This window comes from Cynocephalus volans, chromosome 6 (genome assembly GCF_027409185.1).
Source record: "Cynocephalus volans isolate mCynVol1 chromosome 6, mCynVol1.pri, whole genome shotgun sequence".
In the NCBI taxonomy this organism is placed as follows: Eukaryota; Metazoa; Chordata; class Mammalia; order Dermoptera; family Cynocephalidae; genus Cynocephalus; species Cynocephalus volans.
In genome coordinates this window covers 63,114,167-63,137,010 of record NC_084465.1, presented here as the reverse complement: position 1 = coordinate 63,137,010, position 22,844 = coordinate 63,114,167, and the positions used below count along the sequence as shown (strand labels likewise).

General features: G+C 34.4%; 2 protein-coding genes across 2 annotated transcripts in view; both read right to left on the bottom strand.

Annotated features, from left to right (window-relative positions):
• ZNF804B (zinc finger protein 804B) overlaps nucleotides 1-22,844 on the bottom strand; it is a 553,895-nt gene that overhangs the window by 4,907 nt on the left and 526,144 nt on the right. Inside the window, exon 3 of the mRNA XM_063098735.1 lies at nucleotides 4,811-4,941. Within this exon, the coding sequence (XP_062954805.1) occupies nucleotides 4,811-4,941 (131 nt within the window). The remainder of the gene's footprint in view (nucleotides 1-4,810; nucleotides 4,942-22,844) is intronic.
• On the bottom strand, nucleotides 17,865-21,703 carry LOC134380065 (MICOS complex subunit MIC19-like; the record flags this gene model as incomplete). Its single annotated transcript, XM_063099572.1, has 3 exons — nucleotides 17,865-18,062; nucleotides 18,504-18,534; nucleotides 21,690-21,703. Coding segments are annotated over 3 exons (243 nt in total), but the record flags the coding sequence as incomplete, so codon positions are not given.

Below are 22,844 nucleotides of genomic sequence, written 5' to 3'. Positions count from 1 at the left end.
GTTGGCTTCACTTATGACTATTTGGCCCATCAGCATAGAACTCTGGATTCACATTCCTTTTGTCAACCAAATTTCATGTACTTTGCTTCACTGTCTTTATATGCTTAATATCGCAAACATATTTAATTAGCCTCCATTTATTTTTCAAATGAATTTGCGTGTGCATTTGTATGATTTTGTAATATTTCCTTCTTATTTATACATATTTATTATATAAATATTACATATATTTATGTGTGTGTGTGTGTGTGTGTGTGTGTGTGTGTGTGTGTGTGTGTGTGTGTGTGTGTGTGTGTGTGTACACATAAAACATTTTACTGGAACATAGCAACAGGGTGATTTATTTTGGTTAAGTTTTACTAGTGCTTCTTGGGCACTTTCAATTGAACTTTCTCCAGCTCAGATACATTTTCTTCTTTGATTTCTTTGGTCATTGCTTCATTCTTCTCCTAGTTTCTTGTCTTGGAATTTATATGTTACAATTATTTGCTCTCCTGAATATATCCTTTAGGTCTTATTATTTATCTCAGCAGTCTACTGTCTTTAGACTTTTGCTCTAGTTCAGGGGAATTTCTTGTATTTAATTTCTATTTTACTGACACCATATTTTACAATATCCAATCTGTTGTCTACTATGCCCATATGGATTTTAAGTCACAAACAATCATTTTAGCCACCATTTAGTTTTAAATGATTTCAGACTGTCTCCTCTTCATGAACTAACAGTGGAAGCTTTAGAGTTATAGTGTTCCCTTGGGTCTTGTGGAAAACTATATTTAGAAATTTTCTAAAACTGTATTCCATTCTGTACAGTAAGTGTTTCGAAATGAAAACCTTCCTCTTATTCATCACATTAATCAGTAATCTCCCTTTTTTGAACCACCTTTTCATGTTCTTTAGAGAGATTTTAGGCATATTGAATACGAGGAATAGCGAGGAACTCTTTAAAGTAGTGTATGAATTATTGAATATTTCTTTCAAGCATAGAGAAAAATAAGGAACACAGAGGTTTACTACAACGCCATTGGCCTTTTGAAATGCCTGCAGCTTGGGGATAGAAGGATGAGGTCCAGAAACAGCTGCAGCATTGAACTTGGCCTTGGTGCCATAAAGATTTTTTCCACATTTATGGCCACAGTTTAGGTTAACTAGAAATTGTGCTTCTGACCTAAATTACCTTTTCCAGGAACTTTGATCAATCTGGTGTTATAAACTCAGCAGAAATTATTCCAAAAGTCTGATGTATGGATCTTATAATTCTTTCCTTCCTGATTCATTATGCTTCAGATATTTTAGTATTTCTATATTTTATTATCTTTTATATATATACACTTTCCTGAATAACATTTTTGCCTATTATCCTGGCACTGTTTCATGCATTTTCTTGCTTTGATTTATGTTAATCTGAATGTTCTCTTCTTCATTGCCTTCCTCATATTTTACTGTTTCTCTCTCTAATGTGCAAGCTTCTTCTGTTTATATTCTATTAAATATTCTTAAATCTCTTTGCTTTTATTGTTTTTGTATTATATTTTTTCTTAGTTTCTTGTCCTTAAGTTTATTCTCATTTTATAATCCAGCCTGCATTTATGATTATAGATCTTCCAAAATTTTTAACATTTTACCCTCATTGTTAATAATTAATACCTTATTTTCATGCTTCAAACTTTTTATATTGTTGCTTTATAAGCTTTAACTTCATTTATTTTAAATCTGATTTATTTTTATTATTTTGGAAAATCCTAATTTTCTTTCTTTGTGGTGTTTCCAATTCTATAGTTTTTAATGTAGGTTTATGCCTTATAACATTATTAAAGCTTTAATTTTTCTAGCTTTATTGAGGAATAATTGACAAATAAAAATACATATATTCAATGTGTACAATGTGATGATTTGATATATGTGGACACTGTGAATTGATTACAGCAAACTAATTGACACATTCATCACACTACACATAGTTAGCATTTTTGGTGTGTGTGTATGTGTGTGTGTGTGGTAAAAGACAGGTAAGATCCAATCTCTTAGCAAATTCCTGTAAACAACACAGTATTATTAACCATAGTCACCATGCTCTACATTAAATAACCAGGACTTATTCACCTTATAACTGAAAGTTTGTGCATTTTAACTAACATCTCTCTATTTTCTTTATTCTCGAGTCACTGGCAACCACCTTTCCACTCTCTGAAAGCTTTAATTTTTATAGTTATCTCTTCATTTAATAGTTCACTCCCTTTTTTATAACTCTCTCTACTTTTCTGCATTTTTAAACCTAATTATTATTTATAATGGCTTGTAAGAAAGGGATATAGAGTTATTTCTTTAATTCTTATTAATGATTTGTCCATTCCAATTGCTCTCCCAAATTTTTAATGCTCGGTAACTTAATAAATGCCCAATTTAATTCTCTCCTGTGCAAAAAGTATACTTTCCAAACAGGAAATAAAACATGAAAAGCAACATGATTTGTTTTAATGGTGTCGTTTCCTAATGTCCCACATTACCTAGTTCTTATATCAAGAACTTCATATTCTCAGAATCAATTGCTCTAAAATTTTTAGATTTGGGGAAAATCTCCATATCAAGATGTTCTATACCTAGATTTATACATACTAGAAGTTCACCTACAGAGAGTGAATATCCCCCGTGCAATAACTGGACCTGCTGAGGAAACAGGTTGGGTAGAACTACCCAAGAGATGGCCAGAGTTGACTGCCCTTTGTAAGACTCATTACCAGTTTTCTGCCACCATTTTTCCATCAGTCTGATTCAAATATTCTCACTACAAGTAAATTTACCTCTCTTCTCCACAGCGTCATAGAAGAATCTTTCTATCTGGATCATCCTACTCAGAAGTCTTTATTATGATGATAAAAGACAAATAAAGGTCCTGGAGAGAGGTAATGCTGATAATTAGCTTTCATTTGCCAATTCAGCTGCCAAAATGCAAATATTTATTAATTCTGTTAGGCGACTTCCCTAAGGTCATGAGGCTGTTTAAACAGAAAGAGCCATTGGCCAGTGAGCCGGGAGTAGGTAGTAGAAAAGAATGAAATAATTTTCCCAGTTCCAAGTTCTGTATCTAGAAAGCCGAACACTTGTCTTTTTCCTAACAATTTGAGTGCATTGTGACCTAGAGGTCCTGCCTGCTCTATAAAGGACAACAACCCAGATGTGGTTAGGTTTGTGTTTGTTTAGTAAATAAAGTTTCAAGAGGAACAGCGGAAACTTAATAGAGTGAATCTTTTAATTTGGAGGGTCCTTAATGGGTAGCTCTACTAAACTTAGAAATTTATCATCATTATTTTCATCGCCACTCTCATCATCATGGGTTCTCTGATCCTTGTTGGTTATTTATCCCAGAGGAAAATATAGAAAGTCTGAATAAAAATGTAGAAGTGTGACATCTTTCATAATAACAAAACAAGCAAAATTATGTTTGTTAAGTTTGCTCAGATTTGCTATTGTGGTCTTAAAAGACATACCTAAAGGATGTCTCTCTATGATGGGGCTTGCCCTGTTTTATATGGTTTGACTTATTGAATCTCATAATTAATCACTTAGGAATTGACATCTTCCCTAGATTTTTTCCTACATGCTGCCCTAACAACCATAAGACTCTTCTTTCTAAGTCGTGTTTGACAAAGACTGCCTGACATCTTATTGACAATATGTTTGAATAACATATTGTAAGTTTTTCATTGTGTTGACTGGTAAAAGGCTCAGTACCGAATGTGTGTACTGCTGATTTGATTGTATGGGACCTCAGAGCATGTGTTTTCATATCAATCTCACCCCTGGATATATGTTGTACCTTTGTTTTTTCTTCATACTAAATTGTTCATTTACTTTTAATATGATTATTTTTATGCATTTTCATAAAAGTTAATTAAATTATTTTAAGAGTTGCAAATACATGAATATACTCAAGCTGAATACCAACTATATTTTTATGCATAATTGATCCTAAAAAAAGTAAATATTTTCTTAGAACCCCACTTGAAGTCTAATATTTTGTTGTAATATAATTGAGCCACTCACTCCTGTTTATTGCATATTCTTTTCCACTTAAACAATAGGGGATTAAATTCTGGCACAGAGCTATAAATTTCACAATTCACCAGGTTGCTGTCAACTACACTAATTAGCTACATTAATGTTCTACATTATGATTCATATGAACATAAATCACAATCTACAAATTTAATTGCATTCCAGGTAAAAACTTTGAAACATTCAGTGGTTCCAAGCTTTTGTAAAACTGTTATTTTCAGCTACAAGAATGAACTAGTATAATGCTAATTATAATTAACAATTTAAATGTCACTGTATAGTAAATTTAACTGCATTAATTACATCTTGTTTGTCAGCCAGATGATGATAATGTCATTTATTCAGATTCAGGTGTGTATAGGGTAATGTACAGAAGATTTATTCCCCCCTCCAAAAAATGCACTGTTATTTGTGGGTTTTTAAATTATCATTATAAAATGTAAAATAAATTAGTAAGAAACTATATGGGTCCATTTAAATCAACTGGATAGAATAAATGTGAGTATATTAAAATCATTCTTGGATCATTCTATTAAATAGAACAGTAAATTAACATATTGGGGAGAAAAATAGCAGATGCCAAAAGTAGTTAATATACAAACCTTTGGCAATTAGGGAATATTTGCCCTCAGTCATATCTGTTGATTAATTATAATTTGTTTACATTGTTGCAGTGAACCAAGTAAATCTATCATTAAAATTGTCCCAGAGGTTGAAGAGAGTTTTGAACGATCCCAGACACTCTAATTCTTACCATTCAGACTGTTGCCTCAATTCAGCTAGCTGATGAAGTCGTTTAAGTGCTTTTTCTTGTTTCTTCTCATCTTTCCATGACTTGGAAGCTACATTTCGAGCAAATTCTCGTTGTTTTAATTCTTTCAGTCTCTGTGGGAAAAAAAGAAAACCAAAAAAGGATACTATAAATAATATATATTTTTTGTATCTACAAGGCTCTTTATTAAACTTTGTTTTGAGTGGAGAGGTAACTTTCTTGATAGGGAGAGTAAAAGTATCTTCTCCATCAATGCTATTCTTTGCTTCAAGATAAATTTAGTAGATAAATAGAGCTGTCAACTACGTTATTTTTCAAAGCTTGTCACAGTCACTGCAGAAATGTGCTGCAAATCTGGGATCCTTGCTGGATCACCCTGGCTACACAACTGCAATCATCTGTGTGCCTTTGAACACACAAATGGGGAAAAGGTGCAATAGATGAATGGATATGAAAGGAGAGGAGGTAATGGGATGTACTTTCCTCCACCCACATGCCCCAGCTCCTTACCTGTAAAATCAATGCTATTAAATACACTGGATGGAATGAGCTTGTTTCAGTAAAGAACATCTATTACTGTGAAAGATTTAAAATTCTGAAAGTGATTCTTAATTCATTTTTCAATTGGGGCTATTTTTCAAATGCAGATTTCTATATTGTATCCAGGAAAACAGAAATGGGTGAGGGATTTAATCTCAGGATAGAGGCTTGGCCTTGCTTGATTTAAATTAAGCTACTATTTATTTTAATTAATCTTTTCTTTGAAACAGTTGACTTACATGCAAATCGGATGCTGCTCATTACCTGTTTGGATTTCTACTTTAGAGTTAGCCACTAAGCACACCTAATGATATTAACCAAATTGAGAAATGCCACAATCAAATGAGCATCTTGAAGTTTGGGGCCTAATCCTGAACTGGAGCATATTTGAAGATTAGCCTTTCTTAATCCATACAAAATGATTTTAAACATTCTAATATCTGTATCTGTTTATTTTATTTCCCAAATCAAATGTAAAGGACATTTCCCAGGTATGGAAAAAAAAAAAAAAAACCTACATCACTATCAAGAGTGGTAATAATACTACAGCAGACCATTTCTTTCCCAAAGAGCAAGGGCTGAAACCTTAATGATCATTAACTTCATTCTTGAAAGGGAACATGGTCATGGGAGATGAGCCAGATAACTACATCTAAACTAAGTGCCTGAAGCATGAGGCAGACCAGCCTTTCACAGAATGAATATTCTGAGCACATAGAATAAGAGCATCACAGTACTAGAAACAGCCACAGGAAAAAAAACATGGAGTCAAAATGAATATAATTTTTGACAAATAGGCTGGCAGCAGCACCAGCCAGCGAAACCGTGTGCCTCCACAAGGCACCTTAATCCCGCTGCCTCGGACCCTGGCAGGGGGGAGATTTGGGCCCTGCTCCTGTGCCCTGAATAAGCACCATGCAGGTGAGACTGCTGGTGGTGGCAGACAGCAACACCAGCCAGCGGAACCATGCAGCTGGACACAGCCCCTCACCCCACCTCAGACCCCGGGGGAGCACCAGCCGAAGGATCTGACCCACCGAGTTTGGTCCAGCAGAACCCTGCAGGGGTGGGGTCTCATTCTACAACTACAGAGTCATGAGTGGGAACCAAGGTGGTTTAACATAAGCGCCACCACACCTATTGTCAAGCAAGGCAATTCACCCCCCACAGTAGCAACAAGGGCCACTCCACAGCCAACCTCAGTGGAATAGAAGAAGCAAACCCCCTACCAAATGACCAAGTGTCAGTGAAAAAGTACTAGAAGTACAAACAATCAAGAAGAAATGACACCACTGAAAGGATACAGTAATGCCCCAAAGTCAGACTCCATGGAATAGGGAATCCTTGAAATGTCTGAAAAAAAATTTCCAGCAATGATCTTAAGAAAACTTGAAGAAATAAAGGAAGACTCAATTAGAGAACACAATGAAAGAAGAAAAGACATCCAGAATATGAAGGAGGAAATCTACAAAGAGATTAATACCGTAAACAAGAGCATAGCAGAACTTCTAGAAATAAAAGACTCACTCAATGAAATAAAAAACACAATTGAGACCTTGAGCAGCAGTGTAGAGCAAGCAGAATAAAGAATTTCAGAGCTTGAAGATGGTCTTTTTGAAATAACTCAGGCAGACCAAAAGAAAGGAAAAATTAAAAATAATGAGGAAAACCAAAGAGAGATAGCAGACAACCTCAAGCACTCTAACATCCGAATAGTGGGTATTCCTGAAGGGCAGGAGAAAGGAAAAGGTATTGAAAACCTACTAAAGGAAATAGTAACAGAAAACTTTCCAAATGTAGGGCAAGAAACAGACCTTAAGATCCAGGAAGCTCAAAGGTCCCCAAACAGATTCAACCCTAAAAGATCCTCCCAAAGACATATTATAGTTAAATTTGCAAAGCTCAAAGACAAAGAGAGAATTCTACAAGCAGCAAGACAAAAGTTTCTTACTTATAGGGGAACCCCCATCAAACTAACAGCAGACTTCTCAACAAAACCCTACATGCCAGAAGAAAGTGGAATGATATATTCAAAATACTGAAAGAAAAACACTGTGAGCCAGGAATTCTTTACCCAGAAAGGCTCTCCTTCAGAAACAAGCGAGAAATAGTGTATTTCCCAGACAAAAAAAAAATTGTGGGAGTTTACCACCACAGGACCAGCTCTGCAAGAAATTCTCAATGGAGTCATTCATCTGGGATCTGAATAATGGTGACCACCATCACGAATACACAAGAAAGAGCAAAACCCACAGTTAAAACAAAAATGCCAGCAAGAAAGACAAAGAAGCTAAATCATTCCACCTTAAATTCCCAGCTCACATTGAAGAAGAGAAATAAAAGGGGAAATAATGATCAAAAGATATGTAAACCACCTGAACAAGTAGCAATTAAATGACAGGAATTAAACAACACTTCTCAATAACTACTCTAAATGTAAATGGACTAAATTCACCATTCAAAAGACACTGACTAAATGACTGGATTAAAAAACTAGACCTAAGTATATGCTGTCTTCAAGAGACCCACCTCACCTATAAAGATACTCATATACTAAAAGTGAAGGGATGGAAAGAGATATACCATGCAAATGGAAACGAAAAACAAGCAGGAGTAGATATTCTTATATCAGACAAAATAGACTTAAAACCAAAAAACATTTAAGAAGACAAAGAAGGCCATTATATAATGATAAATGGAACTATCCAGCTAGAAGACATAACAATCATAAACATGTATGTACCCAATACCGGATGACCCAGATATATCAAGCAAACACTCTAAGACCTAAAGAAGGAGATAGGACCTAAAACATTAATAGTGGATGATCTGAACACCCCTCTCTCAGTATGGGACAGGACTTCCAACAAAGAGACACAGGATTTAATCTACACCCTAGACCAATTGGACTTGGCAGCTATCTACAGAACATTTCACCCAACAGCTAAAGAATACACTTTCTTCTCATCAGCTCACAGTACATTCTTCAGGATAGACCACATATTAGGTCACAAATCTAGTCCTGGCAAATTTTTTAAAAATGAAATCATTCCAACAATCTTTTCAGATCATAATGGACTAAAACTAGAGATAAATAATAAGCAAATTGCTGGAAGCTATACAAATACATGGAAAATAAATAATGGGCTCCTGAACGACCTATGGGTCCAAGAAGAAATTAAACAGGAAATTGAAAAATTTCTAGAAACTAATGAAAATAAAGATAAATCATACCAAAACTTGTGGGATACTACAAAAGCTGTACTAAGAGGCAAAATTATTGCAGTAAATGCTTATATCAAAAAAATGGACAGACTTCAAAAAAAACCAACCAAACACTACACCTTAAGAACTTGAGAAACAACAACAATCCAATCAAAAGGCAGTAGATGGGAAGAAATAATTAAGATCAGAGCAGAACTAAATGAAATAGAGAGCCCAAAAAACAATAGAAAAGATCAACAAAACTGAAAGTTGGTTTTTTGAGAAGATAAGCAAAATAGACACACCATTAGGTAGATTAACAAAAAAAAAGGAGAGAGCCATTTATGACAAGCCCACCACCAGTATTATTCTGAATGGTGAAAAATTAAGGTCGTCCCCTTAAGGACAGGAATAAGACAAGGATGTCCACTCTCACCACTTCTATTCAACATAGTACTAGAAGTACTAGCTAGAGCAATCAGACAAGAGAAAAAATAAAGGGAGTCCAGATTGGAAAAGATGAAGTCAAACATTCCCTATTTGCATATGACATGATACTATATATAGAAAAACCTAAAGACTCTATCAAAAAACTCCTAGAGCTGGTTAATGACTTCAGTAACATTGCAGGATACAAAATAAATGCCCCCAAATCAGTAGCATTTATGTACTCAAATAATGAATTAACAGAAAGAGAAATAAAGAAAATAAGCCCATTTACAATTGTGACCAAAAAAATACAATGCCTAGGGATCAATTTAGCCAAGGAGGTAAAAGACCTCTATAATGAGAATTACAAACCACTTCTGAAAGAAATTAAAGAAGACACAAAAAGATGGAAAGATATTCCATACTCTTGGATTGGAAGAATTAACATTGTGAAAATGTCTGTACTGCCCAAAGCGATCTACAGATTCAATTCAATCCCCATCAAAATACCAATGACGTTCTTCACAGAAATGGAAAAAACAAGCTTACCTTTTCATATGGAAAAACAAAAGACCCTGAATAGCCAAAGCAATCCTGAGAAAAAAAAAAAAAAAAAACAATGCCAGAGGCATAACTCTGCCTGACTTCAAATTATACTACAGAGCTGTTGTAACCCAAAAGCAAAATAGACATTCAAACCAGTGGAGTAGAATAGAGAACCCAGAAATCACTGTTCAGGTTTATAGCCACCTGATATTAGACAAAGGCAACAAAAATCTAAACTGGGAAAAAGATTGCCTCTTCAACAAGTGGTGCTGGGAAAACTGGATATCCATATGCAGAAGAATGAATCTAGATATGCACCTCTCACCGTACACTAAAATCAACTCAAAATGGATTAAAGACCTAGGCATAAGACCTAAAACTGTAAAATTACTAAGGGAAAATATAGGTGAAAAACTTCAGCTGTTAGGTCAGGGGACAGGCTTTATGAACATGAGCCCAAAAGCACAAGCAGTAAAAGACAAATTAAACAAATGGGACTATATCAAACTAAAAAGTTTCTGCACAGCAAAAGAAACAATCAACAGAGCGAAAGGACAACCTACAGAGTGGGAGAAAATTTTTGCCAACTATGCATCTGACAAGGGACCAATATCCAGACTATACATAGAACTCAAGCAATTATGCAGTAAAAGAATAAATGACCCAATTAAAAAATGGGTAAAGGAGCTAAATAGACATTTTTCAAAGGAAGACATACAAATGGCAGACAGATACATGAAAAAATGTTCAATAGCACTAGTCATCAGGGAAATGCAAATTAAAATCACGTTGAGATACCACCTCACTCCAGTTAGACTGGCTATAATCAAAAAGACAGTGAATAACAAATGCTGGTGAGGGTGTGGAGAGAAGGGAACACTACTGCGCTGTTGGACTGTAAATTAGTACAATCACTTTGAAAAACAATTTGGAGGCTTCTCAAACACCTACAGATAGATCTTCCATATGATCCAGCAATCCCTCTTCTGGGTATGTTTCCAGAGGAATGGAAATCATCATGTCAAAGAGATACCTGCACTCCCATGTTTATTGCAGCTCTGTTTACAATAGCCAAGATATGGAACCAACCAAAATGTCCATCAGTGGATGATTGGATAAGGAAACTGTGGTATGTATACACCATGGAATATTGTGCCATAAAAAAGAATGAAATACTCCCATTTGCAACAACATGGATGAACCTGGAGAAACTTATGTTAAGTGAAACAAGCAAAGCACAGAGGGATAAATACCACATGTGCTCACTCATATATGGGAGCTTAAGAGAGAAAGGAAGGAAGGAAAGAAAGACCACAGTACGGCCATGATCCAACAGAGGCAGGGAACATTCCTAGGGCTACAAATTGGAGTGGAGGGGTGAAGGGATGGGGGAGGAAGTTTGGGGGATAATTGGGGGGGGGACAAAGGGTGCAAAAGTAATTTCTGGTAATGGATATGCCCTCAGTATAAATCTGGCCCTCACATCATGGGCAGGAGGGGGAACAATCAGCTTTGTGTCTCATGAATATTCATAATAAATAAATAAATAAATAATTTTGAAAAATACTTCATATCCATCTAAAAAATGGAAAATTAAAAAAATAAGTTATGCCCCATGTGTTATCAAAAAAAAAAAAAAGAATGAATAGTTCTCTAGAGCTGATAAACAGCAGAGGGTCTTAGCACTTAAATGTCAGACAGTCTTGGTCAGAAGACAGGAAGAAAGGCTAATAAAATCCCATTTCTACACACCCTCCTTCTCTTGCTTCCTTATACTCCATAGGCTTGCTAATCTAGTTCTTGGAGGGAAGGCTTGTTTTACAAGCAAAGACCTTTTGGAAATTGTCCTGCATAATTTAAGAGCACACATAAAAGGAAATTCAACTGTGTCAAAGAGAGAAGATGGCTATTTTGGAAAAGAGAAGAGGTTTTTTTTTTTTTAAATTTTATTTTTCTTTCTCAGTTACTATTGAAGATAAAATACTCTATATTTACTTAATAGTTGCATAACCTAGGGGAGGAAAATAGTCCATTTACTCACAATTGATACTTGACTCCTTATTATTGAAATCTAGTTTGAAACTTTGGGGTACACCTGTTTATTTCATTAGCCTTCCAGATTCCAGGACTATACTTCTATTTTTGATTATAGAAATGATTGAGAATTCTCTTATTCATCATCAACAGTAACAAGTATTGTTAATTCCTACAATGGTAATCTCTATTATTTCTACTACTGGGTACAGTAATGTAGAAATTAATTATTTTCCCTACAAGGGAGACAGACAAGTAAGCAGATACTTTTATAAGACAGTGTTGAGTTCCCTGAGAGGGGCACACACAACATGCTTTGAAAGCATACAGGAATAGTATAGTTAAGAGATTTGTTGCTCTGAGGGAGTCAGCAAACTTAAAATGCTTCTAAGGAACACAGAAAACTGGAAGAAGAGATTTTGTTTAAAGACTTATAGCCACAGATTTGGCTCAGCCAGGGCTGAGTACTCAAGTCTGCATAGAGAAAAAAGCCCAGAGATCTACCTCAATTGTTCAGTGTACTCATCTATGTGAGTGCGTGAAGAAGCTACTCTGGGCCAGGAAAACAACCACGTGAAAGAATTAAAGGAAATGCTGCCTAGCATTCATGTAAGGTCAGGAATAGTCTCAGTTCTCACCAACAAAACTGAAAAAACTCATAGGATATTGAGTAGGGAATATGAAGTCCTGCTTCAAAAACCATACATGGAGCACATTTTGAATTTGCCTAACAAACCATAAAGCAAAAAATTAAATAATAAAATTGGTTCCAAGTACCTTAGCTGAATCACAGAGCAAAACTCTAGGATAATTACAGCAATATAAAAAATATTCAGCAAAAATAAGGAAAAATTAATGATATCTGGCAGTCAATCAAAGATTATTAAGCATTCAAAGAAGCAGAAAAACACAGCCAGAAAAGAAGGCAACTAATCAAACCAATGAAAAACTGGGAAAGACACTAGAATTAGCAGAAAAGGTCATTAAAACAGTTGTAACTGCATCCCCTATGTTCAAAAAGTGGAGAAGAGACAGTAGTCTGTTAGATAATGTATAAATGGAATCTCTGAAGAAGGAAGAGAGGATATTTGAAAATAGAATAGCTGAAAATTTTCCATGTTTCCTGAAATCTATAAACCCACAGATCTCCCAACAAACCTCAAGCATAAGAAACATGGGCAAAATTACATCAAGGCTCATTATAATCAAATTTTTCAAAACCGACAAAAAAGTGAAAATTTTAAAAGCATACAGAAAGAAAAGATATTTATATACAGAAGAAAAATAATAGAATGGCAGAAGAATTCTTATTGGAAACATTATGAGAATACAGCAGAACAATGTCTTTCAATTTCTGAAAGAAAAAAAAAACCTTAAAATTCTATACCAAATGAAAGCATCTTTTAAAAAATAAGGAGAAATAAAGATGCTTTAAAACATGCAAAAGCTGGACAAATCCATCACTAGCAGACATGCATTGTAAGAAATGGTAAAGGATATGATGAGGCAAAAGGAAAATAACATAAGGTAGAAATATGTCTACATAAAAAAATGAACCATAGAAGAAATGACAACTACATAAGATGTATTTTTTATTATTTCAATGCTTTCAGAGTGTTTAGACAAAAACGCTATTTTTTTAGGTTTATAATAAATTTGTAAATAAATTGTATGACAGTGATAACATAAAGCCTGGGAGGAGACAAATGGTCGTGTATTCTTGAAAGATTTTTATACTGTACATGAAATAATATAATAACAATTGAAGGTAGACTGTGATAAGTTAAAGATGTATAGTAGGAACCCTATAGCAACCATTAAAATGATAAAACAAAGTGTTTTAGCCAACATGTCAACAGAGGGGATAAAAGGAAATCATTAAATTTACTCAACCCAAAAGAAGGCAGAAACAAAGTCAAAAGATAGGTAAAATATATGAAACAATTATAAAATAAATAGCAAGATGATAACTTAAGTGTAAGCATATCAATAACCAAATTAAATACTGGAAGTAAATGGTAGGGAGTATTGGTTTAGATATAAAAGGAAAATCCAACTATACATTGACTACAAAAACAAACTTTAAAAATAAAAACATGATGAAGAAAAGAAAAGAATGTAAAAAAAATGTAGTACACTAACACTAGTCAAAAGAAAACTGGAGAGCCTATATCACTATAAAACAGAGAAGATTTCATTACCTTGAATAAGAAAGATTATTTCATAATGATGAAGCAAATTAATTAACATGACATAGTAATAATAAATGTTTAAGCATCTAATAACAGCTTCGAGATACACAAAGCAAAAAGCAAGGAGAAAAAGAAAAATCAACAATTATAATAGAAATTTTCAATGCCCCTCTATTAAATAGCAACAAATTACCAATTGCAAATACCACATATCTGAATAAGATTACACCTAAGAAATTATATCTATAATAAAAGCCTCTTCCAAGAATGGATTTGTCTAGCGAAAAGAGGACTGTTTGCCATTAGACAGATAGGAAAGACTTCCAAGAATCCAGATGTCAAATTTTGCCTGCCTCATGTTTTGGTAATAACTTCTATTGCTTTTGTTATTTTGCACTCATAGGATAAATACTGCTTGTCGTTATATATTATCATTTTCAAAAATTGATGGATTTGATTTGCTAACATGTTATAAACCTTGCATCTATTTTCATTACTGATAGTGGTTTGTATTATCTTTTCTTGAAAAGTTCTTGTCTCATTCCAGTAACATTTTAGTAACTTTAGACTTCTATAACAGAATACCATAGATTGGGTGGCTTAACCAACATAGATTTATTTCTGGTAGTTCTGGAGGCTGGGAAGTCCAAGATCAAGGCATCTGCAGGTCCAGTGTCTAATGAGGAAACTCTTCCTGGTTTACAGGCAGCCATCTTCTTGTTATATCCTCACATGGCCTTGAACAGAGAAAGGAAGCAAGATCTTTTCTTTTCTTATAAGGGTACCAATCCCTTTATGAGGGCTCCACCCTGATGACTTAATTACCTTCCAAAGACCCCACCTCTAAATACCATCAGATTGGTGGTTAAGATTTCAACATATGTATCTTGGGGGGACATAAGCACTTAGTTCATCACAAGTATCATGGTAGTAATGGCTTCACAAAATGAATTAGGAAGTGTTTTATCTTTATTTTCTAAAAGACTGAGTATAAAACGTATTAAATACAGACAGTCCCTGACTTAGGACTGTTCAACTTACAATTTTTCTTCTTTATGGTAATACCCATTCAACCATTTCTGTTTTTTCCTTTTAGTACAGTAGTCAATAAATTGCATGAGATATCCAGCACTTCATTATATAACAGGCTTTGTGTTAGCTGATTTTTCCCAGTTGTGGGCTAACATAAGTGTTCTGAGCACATTTAAGGTTGGCTAGGCTAAGCTATGATGTTAGGTAGGTCAGGTGTATTAAATGCATTTTCAACTTAAGGTAGTTTCACCTTAGGATAGGTGTATCAGGACATAGCTCTGTTACAAATTACAAATTGAGAAGCATCTGTATTTGTTAAGTACTAAATAGTATCACCACTGAAGCCATGTTTTCCTGCTGCTTTTGGTGCTGTTGTCATTGTTGTTGCAACTTGTTAAATTATGAATCAATTTATACAATGTATAAAAGATAAACTAGACTTTTTATTCTTTTTGGGGTCATTTTTGGTAATCTGTTTCTTTCAAGAATTTTTTCTGTATGTGTTGGCCATTTGTATGTCTTCTTTGGAAAGTATCTATTCAGGTCTTTTGCCCATTATTCAATCAAATTTGTTTTCTTTCTTTCCTTCTTTCTTTCTTTTTTTACTGTTGAGTTGTTTGAATTCCTTATAAATTCTGGATACTATTATAACTAGAAAATACCCCACTTTACGTCTGATAATACTCTTTCTTTTGAAGTCTACTTTGTCTGATATTAGCACTGTCATATCATTATTCTATTACTTAATGTTAGCATAGCATATCAATTTTTATTCATTTACTTTACCAGATTATGTCTTTAAATTGTATTTTTTAAAAAGTCATTTATTTAGATCTTGTATTTTTATTTATTTTCTCTTAATGGAGGTGTTTTCTCTATTTACATTTAATGTAATTATTTTTGTTTGTATTTAAGTATCCTATTTGTGTTTGTTGCATCTGCTTTTTTCCTGTTTTCTTCCTGCATTCTTTTGAATAAATCAGATATTTGTAGAACTTAATTTTATCTTTCCTGTTTATTATTAACTATGCCTCTTTTTGTTACTTTCATAGTTGCACAAGAAATTAAAATATGCATCTTTAACTTGACACAGTTTATGTTAAAATTCTAGAATATGATTCCACTAAAATAATGCTAGAGTATATTTCTGATTACTGCCCTCCAACATATGTTTTTGCTGCCACATACTTTATTTTACTCCTTTATTTATTAGCTATTATAGTACTTGATACTCAGAAATTATAAGTTAAGAATTAATTTAAAAGGAAACTTTACATTTCCCAACATTTTACTCTTTCTGGTTTTCTTCACTCATTTACGTACAAATTCTTTATCTTACCAGCTTTTTAAAATGCATTTTCTTTGGATGTGTATTTCTAGGTTCTTTTTAAAATTTAAGGACTTTTAAAACATCAATCAATTGCTTCCTTTTTTTTTCTGATAAAATGTCTTCTATTATTGTTATTCTCTTGTATATAAGGTTTCTTTTTTTTTAATTCTCCTGGTCGAATTCTTGATTTATGCGTGTCACATAATTTATTATTATTATTATTATTATTATTATTGAATACTGAACACCGTATTCAGAAGAACAGTAAAGACTAAGGTAAATAATATTTATTCCCAGAAAGAGACATGCCTCTTTTTCTGTTGGGCCTCAGGTACAGTGTTGGGTAAACCTAGTTTCTAGTTGATCTGCATTTTATCTTTGTTGCTTTATTTATATTCAGTGTTCCACAGCCTTCCAATATCCCATCTGTGTGCAGACACTACCTTATAATTATTCCTCTACCCTAATACTTCAGCTAGCCCTCTATGCCTGCACCACAGACATGCTTTCTCTCAGTACTATTCTACCCCAGAAGTAAATTGCTATAGTGTGGTACTTGGTAAAAGACCCAGAGTATGTGCTGTGAAGGGTTTTTGTCTGAATATGTACGTTTTCAGACTTAAACAGGCTCGGTGCACCTGTGACTTGGACGGAGGAAGACAGGGATATCTTTCTCAATACTGCTGTTTCTCGATCAGTGTTAGACAGCTGCCTCTTGGTACTCTGTACAGTTCCCTGTGTGTAAGGGCTTTACAGTTCCCCAAGGCATGAGAGTTGTTTTGTTGTTGTTGTTGTTTTACAATGCCAGTCTTCATCAGAAAATATATTTATTATTGATAGTGAATGAAGTGAAGATGTCAGTGTTCATGATAGGGATTAGGTTGTATAAGATTGCCTTTATATTGATAAAATGCCTTATTTCATTTGCAATCATAAACATTATTTCATGAACTAGGTATATTTTCTCTCCTTTTTGTCTACTTACTTGCATGATCACCATCAGTTAAAATGAAATATCTTTTATATAACCAAAGGAGAAAAGAAAAAGAAGGAAAACCAACATGCTACAGCCTCGACAATTCTGTCCAGCACTGTTGCCCTGAGATCTGTGTTTTTTGCCCTATACTCTCCCCACGCCAGTTAACCTACTCCCCACCCCCACCTCCACCCCAGATTTGTTAGTGTGAAGGTTCACCAAATGATGGAGCTTGTTTAGAAGGTAAAGATTTTATAGTGAGTAGAAGTTCAATGAAAAAACAAAAAGGTGGAGAGGGCTGCTCTCTTCTTTTAATCCTCATAAACAGGGTTTACTAACACCGGACAGTGTTCTTTGATGACCGATCCCTGATCTCGGCCTTTGCTTTTCTAATTGTTGCTGATTAAAATGTGATATGATTCTGTTGAATCTGCTTTCTGAGGCTTCTCTTTTTAAATGGGTCAGTTTCTTACTAGGAAAAAAGAAAACAGATCAATTTCTTACTAGGAAAAAAAAAACTCTGGAATTAATGTTGAAAGAATTTTGTGTGTTCTAAAAGTTGATTTTAGCCTCTCTTTTCAAGCAAGCTGTTTGGCAGAATGGACACAATGCAGGCACTGGTGGAGAGCTGAGGGTCTTGTGGGTGTGCTGGTAGTAACACTGGAGAATTTTGGCCTGCCGGTCAGCACAGACTGGATGAAACTCATACCATTTTAACTTTGCTTCCACCTCTTCAGCAGCTTGTGATATTGCTCAGTGGTAACTTTGTAAAACTGAGCTCCTCTCCTCTAGTCTAGGTAGCTGCTCTTTGTAGAATGCATTCTGCTTCTTTATCACTAAGTCCTTCTCATCCAGCTGCTCAGGTAGGTGCTTTGCCATAGAGTGTTCCTCCTCATCTGATATCCTCTCTTGAAGAATGGCTCTGGTTAACTGCTCATTGGCAGCAGCTGGCTCTCAGTCCAGTAGTTTGCCTTGCACTTAGTTGTATGGGGTGCAGACCCTTATACATCTACACCTCAGATGGAGTAACTCTCAAATCTTCTGCACTTGCATTATTATTAATTTTTTGCTTTTATTTTTAGTGATGATCATCCAATGGGCCAATGTTTATACACATAATTGGTTTTAGTATAACTGATTGTCATCTGACTATCAAGGTAGTAGATGTAATAAGACTTTCCCCCGGAGTTTCTAATAAATCTTCTTACTTTAAAACTGTCTCAGATTTTTCCTTTCTTTTAACCTGACTTAAAGAAGCCTCTCCCTCCCCAAGACTTTCTTCATTGAACCCTCTCTTTTTCTGATTTAAAAAATTATTTATGGATGTTTCAGATATTCAAATATGATGCACTTTTAAGCAGATCACTGCTTTCTACTCATTGCAGAGTTTACACCACGAGCGTGTTTCCCACTCCTCTCCTTACTAGCAGATGACCTCTGTCTAATGGACAGTGTATAATCCAGACTATAGGCAGCAGATGACCTTTGTCTTGATCTCTATGCAATGTCTGGAATGCACACAGAATTCTTGTCCTTCCACAGTGGCTAATGACTTCCTACCTCACTCTCAGGCAGAATCTAAATCACAAGATGATGTCTTCTGGTTCTCCTTTTTCAGCCTTAGTCTTAGCCCGTGTGCCCCTATGTCTCAGGACTTTCTCAACACTCCTGAGCCTCCCACAGTATAGGGATAGACGACCTATCCCTATACTTGCTTCTGGGTCAAAAGTAAAGGGAGTGTCTCCTGGCCCCTCTCTAAGTGACAAATGATCTCTGCCTTAAACTTATGCAGAGCCCACCATACGTAAGGGTTTCCCTTTGCTCCTGTTTCACCTTTAAACTTAGGCAAGCCTCTCCTGTCTGCACCACAAAGGGGTCTGCTCTGCTCAGAATTATTGTCATGAGCACTCAGTGAAGACCATGTAAAACAGTGTATAGGTGGCTGCAAAAACCTTATAATAGGGCAAACCAGTCCACATTCTCACATACCAGTCTACAATTGGCCTTTCATTTCATTAGGTTATACTGCAACTTCTACTTTTGGATTGGCTTGACAAAACTTAGATTTTCTAGAACATGTAGCTTGTTCCTATTGTGATGGGAGGTGACATTTTGTTGTGACTTTTACATCCTAAGTGAAGACTCAGGTTACATATTTTAAGTTACCTTTTATAGGCATCTGTGGCTTTCCTGTTTATTCTTGTAATCTCAAAAAAAGAAAGAAAAGAAAAGAAAACTATTGATTTGAAAAGATTTATCCAGCATTATTAAGAATTTGTGGTAGGATGGATTCTGTTTTATGTTTGTCTGTATTTTCCCTAAACCAGACAGGAGGTGGTAGGGAAGGAATCTGAATTAGTGATACCAGGCAGAAAGGCCCTTATACAATATGCAAAGTTTGTAAACTTTTTTTTTTTTTTGTAAACTTTTCATTAATGTTGATTTCCTTGATTTCTCATTCAATGAACTGTCAATTAGAGCTGGTCAGACATATCCATATTTTTGATTTTATATATATATATATATATATATATATATATAATAAATATATATATGTATCACAAAAGTATTTACAGAAGTAAAATCTGAAAAGAAGCCAAATGTCATACACAGTTAAATGTATTTTGACCATTTATAAGTTGGAATATTTTGAAATCTCTTTATGTAGTAAGGGCCAAATCACTAATACCTTTAGGGATTAAACCACATTCTGTCCTTCGCATCAAGCTTGTCAAAGACTCTTTAGAGTATGCTTTTTAGTTACAAGGGAGATGACATAGCATCATACATACTTACTCTTTTTTAAATTATACAAAAGTATCTTTCACAAATTTGATCAAAGATGACATCTGGAAATTGTTTGTCTTTTTTATATATTATGATAAGAAAAACACTTGTTCATTGGTCCACAGAATTTATAGGTTGCCATTTTCTGATCAGAATCTGTCAATATTGTAAATTAAAAGCAGGGTGAAGAGGTTTGGAGATGGTAGTATAAACTTAGAGAAATGGAAAACGAGAATAATTTTATAAGAATTCTATTAGGTCCATGGTAATGTTAAGAAGAACATTCTTTCATTTTTATACTCTCCTTCTTATACTAAGCTTGCTAGCTCCTATCCATACCACCTTTGTGAAATAGAGTATAGACTCATTGATTATGGACAGCTCAATGGGTAAGAAGACCAACAGAAATTAATGTGAAGGCATATGTGCAGTTTTGTTTGAAAAGCAGTCTAATATTTCCTAATGATACACACAAACATAATTGCAGAGAAGTGTTTCTTATTCTCTGTTTCTAAATAATTCCTAAGATGCAGATAAAAATGCAATTTAGTTGTTTCTCCTGGGAATTTTAGTGTTCGTCCAAGACAAAGAAACAGTCTTTATATGGTGCATATTTTCGCTTTCGATAAGCAGCCCTGGTTAATTTCAAAAATTGATGTAATTTTGCTATCTCATAATCAAATGGGAAGTCTACTGGTTTCAGATAACTTGACACAAAGAATAAAGATCAAGCTTTTCTTTTTTGTATTTAGAGTCATGTCTCTGTTCCGACACATTTTTAGCAGTGGCTCATTTAATAGGATGATGGGACTGTTTTCACTATCAATATGAAAAAAAAAACTCCATCACAGCTGAATTTTCTGAATACAAATCAACAGTTAAAATCAATGTATATAATATAAAAATCAACAGTATATGATAGTCACAAAGGTAAGACAGTGCTAGATTTACTTATTCACTTTGATGTATCTATATGTTAAAGAGAAAATCTCATAATCTTACTAACTTCAGATTCCTAAACTACTTTAGCATTCATAACCATATGCAGAGGTTTAATTTCTAGAGACAATTTATAAACTGATTTTCAAAAATTGCACAATAATTATTTGCTCATCAGTAGGGACTCAAGGTGACCAGGTTATAGCAGGTAAGAGTTTTGACCTTTTTAGGAGGGGGAGTGAAGAAGACGAAGTAACACCTAAAATAGGGAGAACAAAACAAAGTGTCTGATTTGCAGAGGTAGTTGGACCAGAGACAACACAGTGTAGGGGTTAAGAAATGCATTCTGAAATCAGAAAGACCTGAATTTCTATCTTGTCTCTGTCACTCACCAGATTTGGAACTCTGGGAAAATTACTAAATTATCCCTAATTTTAGTTTACACATTTGTAACTTGGAAAACTATCAGTATCTACCTTGTAGAGTTATTGGAATTATTATTTGAATTGGGAAAGGTAAATCATTTTACACAGCACCAAAATATAGTAAATGCTCAATGAGTATGAGCTATAATCACTTTAAGATGTAATTAATGGTGAGATTGCAAGGATGGCTGATTCAACTGGCAATGGAGTTACATTAAGAGTATTTGTTCATATACATTTTGTTGTTGTTGTTAACCTTGCTGAAATTCTGCTTTTATTTATTTATTTTTATTAAAACATATTGATTATACATATTTTGGGGCTACAGAGTTCAATACATGTATACGACATGATGATCAAATCAGGGTAATTAGCAACATCATTGAAAAATTTAATCATTTCTTTGTGATGTATACACTTGATCTACTCTCTTCTAGCTATTTGATAACATTCAGTAACTTATTGTTAATTATAGGTGCCTAGTTTGACTTTTCACCAATAGAACTTATTTTTCCTATCTATCTGTAATTTTGTGCCCATGAACAACCCCTCACTTTACCCCCTTCCCTCCCCGTATTTAAAACAGCTTGAGTGGTTTTTGTCTGGACAATTTTATGACTGGCAGGTGTAACTTTTTCTAAAGGAGAAGACAAAAAAGGAGGTATGCTGGGTATATTTCTCACTTTGCCACATTTTAGATATGAGCCTAAGAATTTAAGGTTATCTATTATCCATTTTATATGAGAGGGTCTTTCTTGTCTTGAATAATTTATACATTTAATCAAAACATTTGTAATTTATGCAAATCCAAGATGATATGTCACTACCAAATAGAATTATAAATTATGCGTTAAAACGTGATTTGTTGTTAGGCTTTTCTTTGATAAATCTTATTTTAATCGTGGTGTTTGGTATTACTATCCAAATGGATCTTCATCAGGAAAAGTGTAAAAGACTGGATATCCGGTATTTCCTACAGGGAAATATAGCTATGTAAAACAGAAGTCTTCTCTGTTTTAACAAGTCTTCTCTGTTGTTCATGTCCCTGTATTCTTTAAAAGAACTTAAAAGAGAAATGGAAGAGCAGATGGACTCCATAGTTCTGGAGAGTAAATACTTGCTATGGCCTTTGCCCAGATCAAAAGCAATGCTGTAAAGGACTAATTCAGAGGTCAAGTTAAGAAATAAAGGTAGTCCTCACATATCTTCTCCAGCTTTCACAATGCATTCATTTCTTTTTCAGCAGTGAGTAAAATACAGCCTATAGAGATATATTTGCTAAAATACATTTACGAAATATTGGGATTTAATTTTTTTCTTGGGTTCATTTTAAAAGCACAAACTAAGCAAGATATATTTCCCTACCTGCCAGCAAGAATGCTTGGCACATGCATTGCAAGTGGAATTCAGCTGTGAATAAATAAATGCAGAAGCAAATTGATCAGGTCAGTGAGTCTCTATGTGTTTGGAATAGCAATACTCCCAATATTATTGCTTACCAGTCTGAACGTGCGTGTGAACATCTGCCCACTCCCGTAACCACTCTCTGTTCAACTTCACTGAAGCGGAACGCACATTTGAA